Raw genomic sequence first — 16,362 nt, 5'->3', positions numbered from 1 at the left:
ATAATTTTTTATTATTCGTTGTTGCTATTATTGTTGTTGTTGTTGTTGTTGTTGCTGTGCTCCTTTTGCCCTGGCTTAATGACAATCCAAAATACACACAGACAGCGAGTCAAATTGTTAGATAGCTTTTCGGCATGTAATTAATCATTTGACGACCGACTTTTTGTTTATTTTCTTTACTTTTTTTTGTTTGTTTTTTTTTTTTTTGCTTTTTGACTATCGCGACCAAGTTAAAGGCAGCAACAACAGCGCAAGTTTGGCATGCGGGACGCATTGCTGCGGGCTACAAAATCGTCAACAGCAGCAGCAATTGCTGCTGCACCACAAAAAAAAAAAACCAACGAAAAAAAATGAAAATAAAAGCTAACAACAAACGCCCAACAGTGAGGCCAAAACAAAAATCCATTACGCGCCTGGCTTATCGGCAACGTCCATCGTCTCCAACAGCAACAACAACAACAATAACAGCAACAGCAACAACATTCCACCTCACATTACGCATACGCACTGTGACCGCATTGGCAACCGAACTGAACGGAACTGAAGGCAACTTTCGCTTGAATTGAAACTGGCGCCTGCTCATATTTTGTATTTATGATTAAGTGCATTGCATGTGTGTGTGTGTATGTGTGTGTTTGTGAGTTGGGATATCATAGATTACGAAGCAAAAATATAGTATACCCTTGCCAAAGGGGTTTTATAAGTTGCTCTCTAAACTTGCAACGCATTGGAGCAGACACTCTCGAGAGCCTATTAAAAACATAGCTTCATTTTTTAAATTGCTTAACTAAGTCGCTGAAACCATGCTTCACTGTCTGTACCTATGGGAACTTAGTTTACTGTACAGCTATCTTGATAAAGCTGCCGCTTCCATTATATATATTGGATCACAATTTCATAAAACTCTCATAGAAACAATTTGTCGAAAATGCAATTCAAGTTTAAGAAAATCAAAACATATTGTCGATAATATATTCTTCGAATTTACATACTATAAATATTATTCTGTATTCCTAAGATAGATCGGGTCTGGGATTCCAGACTACGCCGGGTAATTTCCTCTATTAAAAAATAATAGACTTTGTTTATTTTTAGTAGGGATGACTATATATCATTGCATTTTTACCATTATTCATTTGAACCAGACAACGCCGGGTAATTTCCTCTAGTAAATATTAACAGATTTTTCTTACCCCAAGATAACTATATATCATTTGCATAGGTTTGCCTAGGGGTACATTAAATGAGTTATGAGGGTATCAAATCTTCATCAGGCCCCAAGCTCTCGCTTCGCGTTCTATTTTGCGTTCTTTTTTGGCTGACGCCCATTTCTTGAGGGGGTGGCAAATAAAATTTACTTGAGTTTTTAACAATAAATTACCCAAGCATGCTGCACATGTGCCCAAATATTGACACACACACACACACGCACACACGCTCAAATTAAGGGTATGAGGTAGGGGTTAGCAGGCACTTGGCCTCGTAATCCTTTTACTGTCGCGCGGGCATTTATGAAATTTATTCGCTCGCTTTAACAAACAACAAAAAGTGTGAGCTCTTGTCGGCACTGCGCGACTAGCAGATACCCTCCGCTCAACGAGAAGGACTCACTAATATACACAAAACGCGAACTGCAACAGGTGTGCTTCCTCTTACCTTGCTTTTTTAGTAATCGATATTTATCGATTTTTAAAAATCGACAAATTCCTGTTGAGTATGGTTTATATATTCGAAATTCCACACACATTATACCCATATTACACATATAAAAACCTTTGTCTTAAAATCGATATTTATCGTTATTTTAAAAATCGATACATTTCTGCTGTTTTTATAATTGAAATTTAAAAAACATTATACCCTTTTTGCACACTTTTAATGGGTTCAGCATATAAAAATGCGGCTTATCGCTGGCCACAGATCAGAGAACACAGCGACGCAGGCAAACAGCCAGCGGCCTAAGTCCTGAGCTCCTGGCCAGGGCCTGTGCGGCTCCTGTCTTGCCATCACAAGGATGATGATGATGATGATGATGGCGATGCCTTCGACTTGAACTGGTCATAAAATGTGTGCGTGTGTGTGTTGGGCTGAGTTGGATTGGGTTGGGCTGTTGTCAGTTTTGGCCTTGTCCTTGTGGTTACAAAGCTGCCAGGGGTTGGGGCAGGATGTTGACTCGGACGGCAGGAGGGTAGAGGGTGGATGTTAGCTGCCCAACTGTCTGAGCTGGTGAGTGACTTGGCTCGGCGGTGGCCATAACACCACGCAATCCTTTGGATAAATTTCCTTATCTTTGTCGGCCAGACGACGATATTATTTTTAATACAGCACCCCAAGTGTGCACGTGTGTGTGCGTGTGTGTGTGTGTGTGTGATTTATGTTGTAATATTTTTTATGTAATATAAGGCGCATTTTATTCGGGCTGATTTTTCATCATTTTTTGCATGCCTTAAAATAACGTTTGAATAAAATGTGAATGCGAATAAAATGAATGAGTGGCATTTGCTTGACATTCGAGTATATTCAAATGGCTGTCAATTAGCTAGTTACGAGTCGGAAATGTGCCCTACCCCTACCAGCCCCCTCCACACCACCCGCTCCAGCATCCAAGTTGAGGCCATGATTTGGCTATTTGGCGATTCATTTCTGTTTGTAGTTGACCCTCGTCAATTGGCGTTTGGCTGTAATATTTATTGTAAATGTTGCCTGTTGACACTTCCAGCTGTCACAAGTAATGTTTGTGCAGCATTCGGTGGCAAGTCCAACTATTGGCGTAGGGAGAGGGAGCGGGAGACACATAAATCGAATCATTTCAAATTGAATTCGAAACCGTTTTCTGATTGAGCTGATTTGTTGAGTCAGCTCTGTATGCGTCTGTGTGCGTGTGTGTGTGCGTAAATATGAGATTAAGTGTTGCGGGATGGCAAATAACATTGCAGCAAATGTAGCTCCAACATAAGCTACCTGTGAAAATAGTCAAGAATTCTTTTTTTTTTAAGGCACAGTTTCAAGGCATAGCTTTCAATGAAAGCTCGCTTAACTCTTAAGTTGGTATAAGCAGAGACTTTTGAAAGCTCTTGAAAGCTTTCCGCTAAAGTTAAAGCAAATATGCTTGAAATAAGTCTAATGAAAATTTTAAATGTTTTATGCTGATGGTGTCCCTTCTCATTAATTGGACAGTGGAAAGCTTTTAGCTTAAAAAAAATGTGCTTGCAAAAGCTTATTTGAAGCTTGAACCTGCTTTAAGCCGACTGTATTCTGAAGTGCATGAAGAGTTATTAAGTTAAATTTTCTTTAAAAACAATTTCTAACTTTAAGAGACGATGAAATCAATTTGTGAATACCAAAATTAATTTTTTTTCAATTTCTCTGCTAAAACACACAACTGAATATCCATGATCGGAATAGCATAGGGTATAAGAATGGAGGTGGAATGTCTAAATAGAGTTCTTTTGTTAATAAAAAAGTTGTATTATAAAAAATTTTAATCTAGGGGACACCCGGGTTTGAACCGGGGACCTCTCGATCTGCAGTCGAATGCTCTACCACTGAGCTATATCCCCAGATGTAAGTGAGATTAAGGATGTTGAAGATTAAGCTCCAGCTGAGAACCTAGGTGGCGCCACGAGACAAGCAGTGTTGCACAGTGCCTAATATGGTTTAAACGCGCCTCTATGCCACACACACATTTTTTTAAGTGCAACTTGGCTTTTATGAGCCAGCTCCTCAGCTCCTTCTACTGCTTTATTTTCTCATGCTGTCTGCTCGTTAAGTTTTTGCATAAAAGGCCACACTTTGAACTCATTACAAGCTGTTAGCGAGCACTTTGCACTTCATCAACAGCAGCAAGCAGGCAGGCAGGCAGGTAGGCCAAACAGGTAGACAATTCGCCAGCTTCCACTGTTCTCATGGTTCTCCACCTCTTGTTGTTGTTGTTGCTGCTTCTTCTTTGGCCTGCATTATGGCTTATTTCGCGTTGGCTGTCTTGTCAGTCACTCGGCCTGCCCTTCGCCCCTTCGCTGCATGTTGCTTGTTGTAAACGTTTATTGTGCCACCAAACGAGCAGCTCAGCTCTTCTTCTGCCCCACACACACACTCACACTCACACATAAACACACACACACTCGCACACACACGCGCTTTTTGGGCGCCTAATTGGTAGGTAATGATGTGTCTGCTGCGCCGCTTTGTTAGTCACTCGAGCGCGGTGGCAAGCTCGTTGCTGCCGCATGTTGCGTGGCCTACCTTTTTATTTTTATTTTTGCCAACTGGATTTGGTAGCTGGACTTGGCTCGGCAGCGTCTGTTGCTGCTGCGTGTCGGCATTTCGCTTTGTACTCTTGTTAACTGCCCGTTGTTGTTGCTGTTGTTGCTGTTGTCGTTGCCTGCGCGCATCTTGTTAGCAACTTGAGCGAGGCGACGCCTGTTGCTTCCCCCTTTGCCACCCGGAGGCTCCTCTGCTGTGTGTGCGGTCCGTTGTTGTTTTTTGTTTGTGTCTTTGGCTTGTTGCAATTTCTTCACACAGCTCGCAGCAATGTTCGCGCCTCTTTAATTTACGGCTAAACAGATGCCAGCTGGACAAACCCTCCCCTCTCTGTGTCGTGGCTGCTTTTTGTTGATAAACTCATCAAAATGGACAAAAGCAATGAAGTTAACACAATGCCACAGACACGATTTCTCAGTTGCAATCAAACCCCTCCTCCCCCCTCCCGCTCTTTGTGCACCCTGTGCGGTCGCCCTGCTGTGTTTTGGGGCGTGTCGCCGCCCTCACGAATTTATTGTAACTGTAAAACGACGGCAGCGCCAAACGAGAGAAATCTCTTTCCCTTTTCGCTGTTGGAGTATTGCCGCCCTTTTCATCTATGTTGCTGTCGTGTCTATGAGTTTCTGCACACAATTGAATTGTCAGCAATGGCTGGCAGCAATTGTCAGTTTGTTGCTGCTGAAATGTACTTGATTGATCTGGCAGAAGCGTGATTTGTTGCCAATGTTGTTGCCGTGCTGTTTGCTGGATGTTGCTGCTGGTTGTTGCTGTTGCTGCAGCAACAACAGCTGCTGTTGGACTGATGATGATACCCAGCGACATTGCGCTGTGATGTTAATCCCTAAAACAAGCGGACGTTTATGCAAATGAAGGCCGTGTTTAATAAACGCAAATTATGAGACTGCCAGCAACATGTTGCTGCCGTAGACAACAGCAACATGGCAACACACACACACACACACACACACATGGCTGGCTGGCAAAGCGATTATAGATTAGCAACATTTAAACTTGCACTTGGGTCAATTTAAATTTGTGCAACAGTTGCAACAGGCACGGAAACAGCAGCGACAGCAGCAGCAGCAACAGCAGCAACAACACACGAGATTGTGGGAGCAACAGCAGCTGAAACTGCAGATCGCAATTGATCAGCCGAATGTGTGTCTTTGTGTGTGTGTACTGCTAACAGACGACAACAGTTGCTGCTGCTGCTGCTGCTTCTCCTACTGCTGCTGCTGCTGATCAAGCGATCAAGCGCTCGCCGCAGCCAGCAACAGCAACAGCAGCAACAATCGACGCTGAGCGTGCTCACACGAAATTTTCAAGTACTGTGACAATTTCTTAACCCAAAACCCTGCCACAACCAACTCCTTCTGCCTTCCCTCCCAGCCCTGCTACCTTATCAGCATGCCGTGCCGCACTGGCAACAACAACAGCAACAACAACAACAACAGCTGCAACAGCAACAGCAGCAACACATCTCAACAGTTGCATCAATTGCTCAACATTGAACTCGGTGCACACAGAGGCCCTCTCGCCTCCTCCAATCCGTCCCGCTGTACCCGTCCCCGCCCCTGTCGCATCATTTGCACGTTTTTTAATTAAGACATCAAAAAGAGTTTGAGACTTGCTTGATTTCGAGGAATTGCCGGGCCAGGCAGTCCTTCGCCGATTCCGTTTCGCGAACCTACACTCTGCCCGAAGACTTTGTGTTTTTGTGGCTTCCATAGATTGCAGATAGAGTACATGGTTACCCACTTTTTCGGAGCAGCAGTTGTCGATACCTCGCCTGGTGACATCTACCTGGAGACGCGCGCGCTCCGTGCGCTAAATTAGTCGCCAGCTCTGAACTTTGAGAGCCAGGTCGAAGTCGGCGATCGCATTCATACGAGTCTCTGTATGATTCGTCTACTAGACAAATTCGCAGCCAAGAAGTGACTGGATGCCCCTAATTGGGCGTCCCTGAACGGGGGGAAGTTCTCTACTCAAAAACCAAACGGCTCGACCTTAGAATTGGTTCATAAGAGCTAGAATTTTGCTGGCATGTGACGCAGTTTGAGTTTGCATTTAGATGCGTTATGTTTTTACACAGTTTAAATAATTACAAATCGATTTAAACTAGTTAGGTTACTCTAGTTCTGATTGTTCCGGATCTCGACAAATCCACAAACTGTCCAACTACTTGAAGGTATTTTCCATAAATCGAAATACCTGCATTTTGAATTTATATGCAAGTGCCAATTTTTGGTTACTCAGCCAATTGTATAGAGTACATATATATATATATATATAGAGAAGAGCTGAGCAACCAAATTGCTTATCCGCGCTGATCAAAGAATTTGACTGGACCGCCGTTTCCCATAGCGCTAAGGAGGTGCTGAAAAAAAAACAACAACAAAACAAAAAAAAAACACAAAAAAAAACTGCGAGTAAATCACGAATAGCTGCGCGAAGCCCCCAAGATATGAGAATGTTGATTATTTGCACGGGTTAACGCTCAAGATGCAGCCAGAGTTGCAGCCGAAAAAAAACGTGTATGTGTGCTAGCATTAGTCGACTTGCAGATACCCTATTAGGTGGAAAAATTAAATTTATGGAATTTGAGAAAAGTTTTGATAAGGCATAAGATAATTATAGTAATATTACATAAATCCGAAAATACAGATAAATGTTTAGGAAAAGGAATACAAATAGTAAAAAAAGTACATGAGATAATTATAATCATGTAATATATAATCGAGATTTCAGATAAAGATAATTATAATAATATAATATAAGCCACAGACACCAGATAAATTTTTAGGAAAAAGAATTAAAATTATATTCATTTTTTATCGGATTTTAGTGAGATTGGGCCAAATGTTTTTAGTTCTCTTAAATGTTAATTTTATTTTTGTCTATAATCTTTCTTGTAACTGTTTTCCAACTTTTTTTCAACTAAATACAACATTTTCTGGCTGCAGCTGGGTTTTGCTCGAAGATCTGAGAAACAGACGAGCTAGACTTGGCTCAACTGTTCATTTCCATAAATACCGACATATATCATTCTGTCCATAAAAGGTCGCAGATTAGAGCATCCGTATCTTAAGCTACCCTTTAACTATTTTCAACTGCCACAGGGTAGTCAAGAGCCAAAGTGTGAAATGAAATGTTGCTCGCAACGCGATTCTTTTTTTCTTTTCTTCTCGTTTTTTTTTTTCTTCTTTTCGATTTGGCGAATTGCTGAATTTAACGCTCTCTGGATTTGTTTTTGCTGCCTTTTGTTGTTGATTAATAACAATTGATAAGCTGCCCCCGAAGGCTGGCGAAGCCGAGTCCCCACTGGCTGCCGATGGCGTTGATTGCCACAAGGTGGCAACATTTTCGCGCGAAAATGAAGATTTTCGTTATCAGCAGCTCCGGCAACGCCGGCAACTTCGGCAACTTAGGGCCGATTGTCCGACTCACGTTTTTCAATTTGTTTGGCTGCAGCCCGCTGGGAAAATTTGTTTAATTATAACTAACTAAAATAGTTGCTCCTGCTTCCACTCCCACGCCCCATGCAAAGCGAGCGGCTCTTGGCACGCCCCCAACTAAGCATTACGCATACGCCCCATGCAACTGTTGCAAGTACAGCCCAGCCCAGCTTGGCTTGCAACAGGCCGATGCGACCAGACCAACTGGCGTCGCAGCTGGAGCTGCCTAGGCGCGACTGGCTGCGTCTGCTTTGCCACACAGCGATCAAGATTCCAAAAAACTCTGGCCAAAAAAGCTTGAGCTTGGTGCTCACCTACACTTTGAAGTTTTTTTTCCATATATATACCCTGTACTGGTGCGTTGAATGGGGTATATTGAGTTGTGTTTAAGCTTGGTAACAGATAGAAGAAGGCATCTTTTACACCCTTATGCTATGAATATCCTAAGCAGCCGAATTGCTCTTGGCTTCGCAATATCATCAAAAATTTTATAGCTACAGACACAAAATTTGATATCTAGCTTCTACCAAAATTGGAAAAGTAGAAGCAGGAAGCACAGCTTCACTCTAAACTGCTTGTGTATTTGTTTTCTTCTAGACATGTTCTGCTGTTCCCAGGATATCTTTTAGTTGTGCTTTCCCATTTGGAGCTTTCTTGTTACTTTTCTTCTTTTTTTGTTGTTGAGTTAACTGACCTTCGGCTCGCAACGATTAGCCGCGATGGCGGTCCGGCATTCACCAGCGACAAATGAACAAAGGGTCGCCTTGCCCTTGCCAGCAGTCCCCCCTCCTTAATCGAGCCCGACTCCACACACAGGCTGGCCCTGGTTTAAGCCAAATTGCTCGATTGTTTATGGCTGCATACAACGCCCACCAGCAGCAGCAGCAGCGGCAGCAACAATGCTGGCCAAGTGAGAAACCAGCAACAATAATCTGCCGGCTGATAAAGAGCAACAGCAGGCTGCACCCGCTGCCCCCCAACGCTCAAGATGTGTGTATGTGTATGTGTGTGTGTGTATGTGTGTGTGTCGCTTATCGGCGACGATCGATCGCAAACGGCGACGGCAACGGCAACGGCGCGGCGCAGCTGATTTAACAAATTGATAAACAATTGTTGGCGTTGCCGTTGCAAGTGCGAGTGTGTTTGTGTGTGTGTGTATGCGTGTGTGTGTGTGTGTAACTATTACTGAGGTGCGCGAGACGACCTTACGAAATGGCTAAACAAACGAAACAGCAACAACAATAAAATGACGCAGCGCAGAGCTAATCCTCAGCAACAGCAGCAGCAGCAGCTGTCGCTGCCGGCAGCAACTGCAGCTTTTGGAGCCCATTGTTAGCGTCTTTGCGCCTGGCTAAGCTTTGTCCATACACAAACTGGATAAGCTGCGAAGCTGGAGCTGAAGCTGGAACTGTTGCTGCTGCTGCTGCTGCTGCTGTTGCCGTTGATGTTGTTGCTGCTGCTGTTGCTGGCGTGTAGTCTGCGCCGTAACCGGCAAACACTTTACGTGTGCTGCTTATCGCGCGCCAATCGATGGCAATAAATATCTTACAAATAAGCAGAATGCGCTGGAATGCGCCGGGCCAGAGAGGAGTCGAGACGGAGCAGCTCCAGCTTGAGCTGGGGCCATGGGTCGCTTTCAATGGAAGCTTTTTTTTTTTTGGGTGCAGAGATGGCAAACGCGCGATGCTGTCTGATTGTTCACGTGGTGCAGCATTTGTGTGTGAATTCGTGAAAATCGACACTGCAATTAGGGCGAACGTGCGGTGGGCGCAACCGCGGCGCGTCAATGCGTCCCCAGCAATCAAAAGACTGAGGCGACGAACTTGGCAACGAACAACAGCAACAACAACAGCAACAACGGCAACAAATTACAGTTGCAACAGGCAAAGCGGGCAACAAGTTGCGCTGACATTTCAATAGCCCACAATTGACAGGTCAACGCGCATTGGCGGCCCGCACGAGCAGACTCTCTGGTCTCTGTGGGCTGGTTTATCGGCGCCTTCATATCTATTTGCTGGCCATGTTGCTGTCCGCCGCGCAACTGTTGCTGCGACTGTTACTGCTGCTGCTGCTGCTGCTGCGCTTATCTGCCGCATCGCTGGTCGTTATAATATTTTGTGGCCAAAACAAATACAAATCAGATGTCAGATGCCTGGCCGTGTGCTCTAATCATCAACTGTGCCAAGCTCTGACCACCATGCGGCTTTTCCAGTTGCCAGCTTTTCCACGTAATCCGCAACAGCCTCGAGATGCGTTCGCGGGATAAATGTTTAAAGCCAAATGGTCGATTGGTCGCCAGTTCGACTGCCCGGCCTGCTCAGCTTGGTCAACCTGGTCGACAACCTCGCGACTCTCGAGTCTCTCAACTGGGGACAACGTCGCATTGTTTTCACAGCTGCCTGTCGACTCGACTCTCGACTCGACTCGACTCTCGCAACGCTGACAATTTGTTCGATAATAATTGCTAACCTCTGGCCGCATTTGATGCATACATGGAATTCGCCTTGGCAGCCGGGCAATCAAATTTGTTAACTGTTTGGTCTTTTATACAGATACGGGCAGAAGTTACCCGGCATCGTTCGCTGCTCACTTTGTGGCGTAATAAACAAATATAAATATGAGAAATTGCTGCTAGTTTTGAACCATCGATTTCTCACTTATTAAACAAACCAAAAAGTTTTCCATTTCATAACCATCCCTTACATTACTTTAAATATATTCTCTTGAAATCCTACGTTGGGAGCCTTTATTTAGTTAGCTCGACGCAGGCTCATGGAACTTAGACGCATTTATCAAAAATAAAATAAATAATAATAAAACTATACCTATTTGTGCATACATCCATGCCTTATACAACCTGAAATATATTCTCTTGATTTCACACTTTGGGCGCCATTATTTATTTGTTTTTGCATCTTTACAGAATCCAAAGATTTGGGCGCACACGAGCTTAGCGAGGAGAAACAGCAGCCGCAGCAGCAGCTTGAGGACGAGCAGCTCGAAAACCAGAACCAAACTAGCAACGCCTCCGAGCAGCCCGAGGAGACAGACATGGATCAGGACATGGTCGAGGAGGTCCAGGCAGCGCAGGAGGCCAGTGTGGCCGACAGCTCGACGACGCCGCCGCGTAGTCCCACGCCCGAGCTGGTGCCCAAGCTGGAGCGAGCTGATACGCCGGTGACGCCGCCTTCAGCGGCAGCCACGCCCAGTCCGCCGGCAACGCCCACACCACCGACAATGCTGCCCAAGCTGCGTCTGAATGCGCTGCTTGCCTCCGATCCAGCTCTAAAGCCGGACGCCAAGGAGCTACATCCGCACGAGCCACGCCTGCTGGCGCCACCGCCGCAGCTGGCCAAACCCGAGCAGAGCCTGCCCGATGCCAGCAGCCTGGTGGAGCCGCTGCTGAAGCCGGCGCGGTTTATGTGCCTGCCCTGCGGCATAGCCTTCAGCTCGCCCTCAACGCTGGAGGCGCACCAGGCCTACTATTGCTCGCATCGCAACAAGGACGCCGATGAGGAGCAGACGCCAGCCGGCGACAAGCTAACATCCGGCACAGCAGCTGGCGCCGGCTCCGGCAGCAATGCCAACAGCAGCTCCAGCGGCGGCAGCTCCGGCTCGGAGCCACCAGCAAAAATGGCGCGCACAGGCAAGCAATACGCGTGCACGCAATGCTCCTACAGCGCCGACAAGAAGGTCTCCCTCAATCGGCACATGCGCATGCACCAGACCTCGCCGGCGGCGCCCAGCCTTAACAGCCTGGTGGCCAACGGCGGAGTTGCTGGTGTTGCTACGGCCGGCGCGCTCGAGGAGAGCTCTAGTCAAGTGAGTTGGTTGACACACTGCTTGACGCCCAGCCCAATAGCTAACATGACCTCCTTGCATTCCCCACAGCAAATCGATCGCTACTGCAGCGACTGTGATATACGCTTCAACAACATCAAGACCTACCGCGCCCACAAGCAGCACTACTGCAGTTCCCGGCGCAGTGACGGACAACTGACGCCCAAGCCGGAATCTGGCGCCGGCACAGGCCCTCCCGTTGCAACACCAGCACCAACTGCCACTGCAGCGGGCAAGCACAGCGGCGCCCACAGTCCGCAGAGCACGCGCAACAAGACGCCCACGCCGGCAATGGTTGCTGCTGCTGCCGCGGCTGCCGCGGCCGCAGCTGCTGCCGCCGCCTCGCTGCAGGTGGCGCCGCCGCAGCCCTTTCTGGCGCTGCCCACCAATCCCATCATTATAGTGCCCTGCTCGCTCATACGCGCAGCCAGCCTAATACCGGGTCCACTGTGAGTATTGCTCGATAAATATAACCTCGACAGCAAATCCAAATGTAAAAGTTGTTTCTGCTTAGGTTCAGGGTTCGAACTAGAGCTCAGCAATGAGTCAAACGTAACGAAATGAATACTTTAACAATTAGTCAAGACTCAAACCTGTTCTGCTCGAGTTCGAAGGAGTTGCAGAAATAAAATTGAGTCGTTGGACTTAATCAAAAATTCAGTTTATTTTGAAGTATAACCTCAAGCTGATCGACCGTTTAGTTAGAACTGATAAGCTCGAACCAATTAGCTCGAACATGTTTGATCAGATCGAACCTAATTTGTGTGAATGTCTTCGAACTTCAGCGTGATGCTTTAATAAACTATCACAATGAGCTTGGAAATGAGCTTAAAACTATTCTAAAATATTAATAAAAATTCGTACAAGTGGATTCGAACCGTCATTTTTTCTTCTTATGCTTAACACTACATGGATTTCGTTTAACTCTCTCCAATTGTTGTCCTTTTGCAGCACCACCTCCACGTCGGGCATTGTCAATCCGGAATCCACGTGCTTTACGCTCGACAATGGCGCCCTCAAGCCGCTGGCCACGGCTCTCAATATCAATGCGCTCACAGGCAACGCCACGCCCACGGCCACGCCCAATCCAATGGCCAGCAACAGCAGCCAGCAGCAGCCGGGCCTGCCCGCACAGGAGCCAGAGCGTTCAAGCGGCATGGAGCCGGAACCCAAGAGCAGTCCGCCGGAGCCGAAGCGTAAGGAAGCCGGCGGCACACGGTACGTTGCAACGGGCTAAGCTTTGCTTAAATTCCTCTATTAATCCCTCTCTCCCTCCCGCAGTGAGACTACGCCGCTGGATCTGTCGCTGCGCCGCTCGCCAATCGCCGCGCTGCTCCAGCGCCAACGGCTGGTGCGCTCCGCCGCGCTGCTGGACGCCGAGGAGGCGCTACTGGGCGCTGCCAAGGAGAATCTGGAGAGCGGAGTCGGCGGCAGCGTTACGCCGGAGCAAATAGTATGCGCGCCCTCGCTGCCCAGCAGCCCTTCGATGAGTCCCTCGCCCAAGCGACGCGCCATCAGTCCGCGCAGCTCAGGCGCCGGCAGCGCTGCCTCCATGTCGCCGCCGGCGCTGGGCGTGGCCGTGCCACATCATCTGCTGGACCAGCTACCGCCACTGCGCTCCATGCTGCCGGCGGACTTTGCGCTAACCGAATCGCTGCTGGCCAAAACGAATCCCGAGCTGGCGCTCAAGCTGGCGGCTGCCGCCGCCGCAGCCGTCGCGGGCAGCAGCAGCAGCGCCGAGCTGGCCACCAAGCTGGGCTTTCCCGCCAGCGCCGCTGCCAATAGCGTCGCGCCCGGCGGCCAACAGCCGCAGATCTATGTCAAGCAGGGCGTCTCCAAGTGCAAGGAGTGCAACATTGTCTTCTGCAAGTACGAGAACTATCTGGCCCACAAGCAGCACTATTGCTCCGCGCGCAACCAGGAGCCGACCGGCGAGGCTGATTCCAAGATCGGCGCGGTGACTCCGCCCGCGGCGGCGGACCGCAGTGGACCAGGCGCCGGACCGGGCGGCGCGGAGACCACGCCTGTGGCCTACCAGCAGCTCATCTGCGCCGCCTGTGGCATCAAGTACACCTCGCTGGATAATCTACGTGCCCATCAGAACTATTACTGTCCCAAGGGCGGGGCAGCTGCAGCAAGCGCGGCGGCGCCCGCCGAGGCGGCAACTGTGCCCCAGCTTAAGGAGAAGTGCGCCAAGTGCAAGACGCTGCATGAGCCGGGCCAGCCCTGCGTTGTACCGCCGCCGCCTCTGCCGGCAGCCACGCCCCAACTGCCGCCCGCCGTCGTTGCCGGTTCGAACAGCGTGAACAAGTGTCCGGTTTGTGGTGTCATCAGCCCAACCGCGGCGCTGGCACGCAAGCACATGGAGATGCACGGCACGGTGAAGGCGTTCCGCTGCAGCATCTGCCAGTACAAGGGCAACACGCTGCGCGGCATGCGCACCCACATACGCACCCATTTCGACAAGAAGACCAGCGACGTCAACGAGGAGCACTACATGACCTGCATCTTCGAGGAGGATGCAGCCGGACAGGCAGCAGCAGCTGCAGCAGCGCAGCCACCGCCGCCAGCCTTGAGCCTGGATCTGGCTGGACAGGTCGAGCAGCTCGACCAGCATCCGGCCCAGCTCTTCAACTGCGATCACTGCAACTATGCCTCCACCTACAAGGGCAACGTGGTGAGTATTCATCGCTTTAGCCTAATTCCAAGCAGCTGTCACTCTAACGAATTGCTTGCCCCGCACAGCTGCGCCACATGAAGCTATTGCATCCGCACGTGGCCCTCAGTTCGCCCTCCATTTCGCCTGAGTCGCGCGAACTTGACGCCAATCCGCATGCCCTGCCCGAAGTAGCCCTGGTCAATGGCGAGCGCGAGGCCAGGTAAGCATATAGCTCGGCTAAATAATGTCCGATTATGGAATTTTATACCATTTTGAACTCATAAGGATCCGTACTATCGATGGGCATTAAAGAAATGAAAATCTAAATGCCTGGATTCCTTAATTTCTAAGTCCATGACAGTTCAAAATGAGTTGAGGTTATAAATAGAATTAATTTCTAAAATTAAAATGCAAATTAGCGCCAACTTAAGATCTCTTGCTTAATCTCTTGCAGCTTCCACATCAAATCGGAGCCCTTGGAGCAGCCGGTGGCCACGCTAAGTCTGGTGCATGAGAACAACAATTCGCCGATTGGAACGCCACATACGCACATCAAGGCCGAGCCGCTGGACATGGGCATGGAGCTGTCGACGCCCGCGCTGCCACCGCCGATAGCCAACTCGCCGCTCGGCCCGAGCGCTGCGGAGGCCATGAAGAAATACTGTTCCACCTGCGACATATCGTTCAACTATGTGAAGACCTTTCTGGCGCACAAGCAATTCTACTGCAAGAGCAAGCTGCATCGACCGGAGGCCAACGACAGCCCCAGTCCCACAGTGCTGATCGGCGGTGGCGGCGGCGGCGTCGGTGGTGGTGTTGGGGGACCGACCACCATGTTGCCGCTGCAGTCGCCCAGCGAGCTGCTACTACTGCAGAAGAACAAGGAGAACCTGCAGGAGGCGGCCATTTGAGAGAGCCAGCTTATGTGGGAGCTGCAGCGCAAGCAGCTGGAATGGTACTACAAGTGCTTCTAACCCGACCACATAAAACGTAACCACCAGCACCATCAACACCACCGACAGGATATCGAAAGTATTTGCGGAGAATCTCCAGCTGTGCCGCCTGCAAGGACACGCCGATAGATAGATCCAGATTAATCATAACCAGGCAATATAGATATACATACATGAAGACAACCACACCTAGATAGATATAGATGTAGATATAGATAAAGATATATACTATATATGTATCTGTACCGTAGAAATCATGACATATAATGCATGCCAAAGCTTACCACTTAGAGAAGAAACCACAATCGAAGTGCAAGAAACTACAAGTTTTCGATATCTATAGCATCTAGAGTTTATCCTGGGGACTATGCTCTCCCACTCTCCAGTTCTCTCTGAGAACCTACCCAAAAACCATTTTGGGTTAAGCGGTAAATAATCCTAATAGATCCAATAATATGCATAATTATTATTGTACATCGTGACGCGTCTAAAGCCCACAAAATTATATAACAAATAAAACTGTGTAATTTAAATATATACATATTTATATATATATATATATATATATATATATATATGTATATATATAAATATATATATTTACGTAAATAATATATATGTAATACGTATTTAATAAGAGTGTGCGACAATAAAAGTAATTAATTTATTCAAAATAAACAATTAAAATATAACCCTAATTATCCGATTTTCCCAAAACCAAAATGTAACGAAAATGTTCTGCTTTGTTTTTTTAGAATGTGTCCTGCAATTTCATCAAGTCCTGGATTCTTAGATGACCCCATATTTTGATGCAGATCGATGCGGCTGGTCCCTACGATCCTAACGCACCATGTCCTTTGAAAATCTGCAAGGATAAGCCCGAGTTATGGCTATTTTTCTAAAAAGGACATGATCACAAAATCGGCGATAACTCGGGCAATTGAAGGACTATCCGGATGTCCTTCGGTGAGCACACTGTGCTTATCCTGCCAATTCAGAATATACAAAGAAAAGGACGAAAGTCCTATTAAGAGCCGGGATATAAGGACATTTGTTTTGTATATTAGAAAGGCCACAGCTTAGCTGTATCCTTATCAATCCTGACGAGTCCTGTGTCAAACAACTCCTATTGATCACACCTATCAACTGTCCAAAGGACATCAAAATCGTCCTTCTACTTTCGGAGATATGGCCA

General features: G+C 47.6%; 1 protein-coding gene and 1 non-coding gene across 2 annotated transcripts in view; one reads left to right on the top strand and one right to left on the bottom strand.

Moving 5' to 3' along the window:
• ush (Zinc finger protein ush) overlaps window positions 1-15,717 on the top strand; it is a 74,557-nt gene extending 58,840 nt beyond the window's left edge. Inside the window, exons 4-9 of the mRNA XM_032438340.2 lie at window positions 10,639-11,537; window positions 11,607-12,004; window positions 12,507-12,773; window positions 12,837-14,232; window positions 14,301-14,434; window positions 14,669-15,717. Coding sequence (XP_032294231.1) covers window positions 10,639-11,537; window positions 11,607-12,004; window positions 12,507-12,773; window positions 12,837-14,232; window positions 14,301-14,434; window positions 14,669-15,125 — 3,551 coding nt within the window. The 3' untranslated portion in view covers window positions 15,126-15,717. The remainder of the gene's footprint in view (window positions 1-10,638; window positions 11,538-11,606; window positions 12,005-12,506; window positions 12,774-12,836; window positions 14,233-14,300; window positions 14,435-14,668) is intronic.
• Window positions 3,489-3,560, bottom strand: TRNAC-GCA (transfer RNA cysteine (anticodon GCA)). The gene has a single exon. It is a non-coding gene; the product is annotated as a tRNA-Cys (tRNA).
• Window positions 15,718-16,362: the final 645 nt, after the last annotated feature.

This window comes from Drosophila virilis, chromosome 4 (genome assembly GCF_030788295.1).
Source record: "Drosophila virilis strain 15010-1051.87 chromosome 4, Dvir_AGI_RSII-ME, whole genome shotgun sequence".
Classification (NCBI taxonomy): Eukaryota; Metazoa; Arthropoda; class Insecta; order Diptera; family Drosophilidae; genus Drosophila; species Drosophila virilis.
This window is presented reverse-complemented; position numbering and strand designations above follow the sequence as displayed.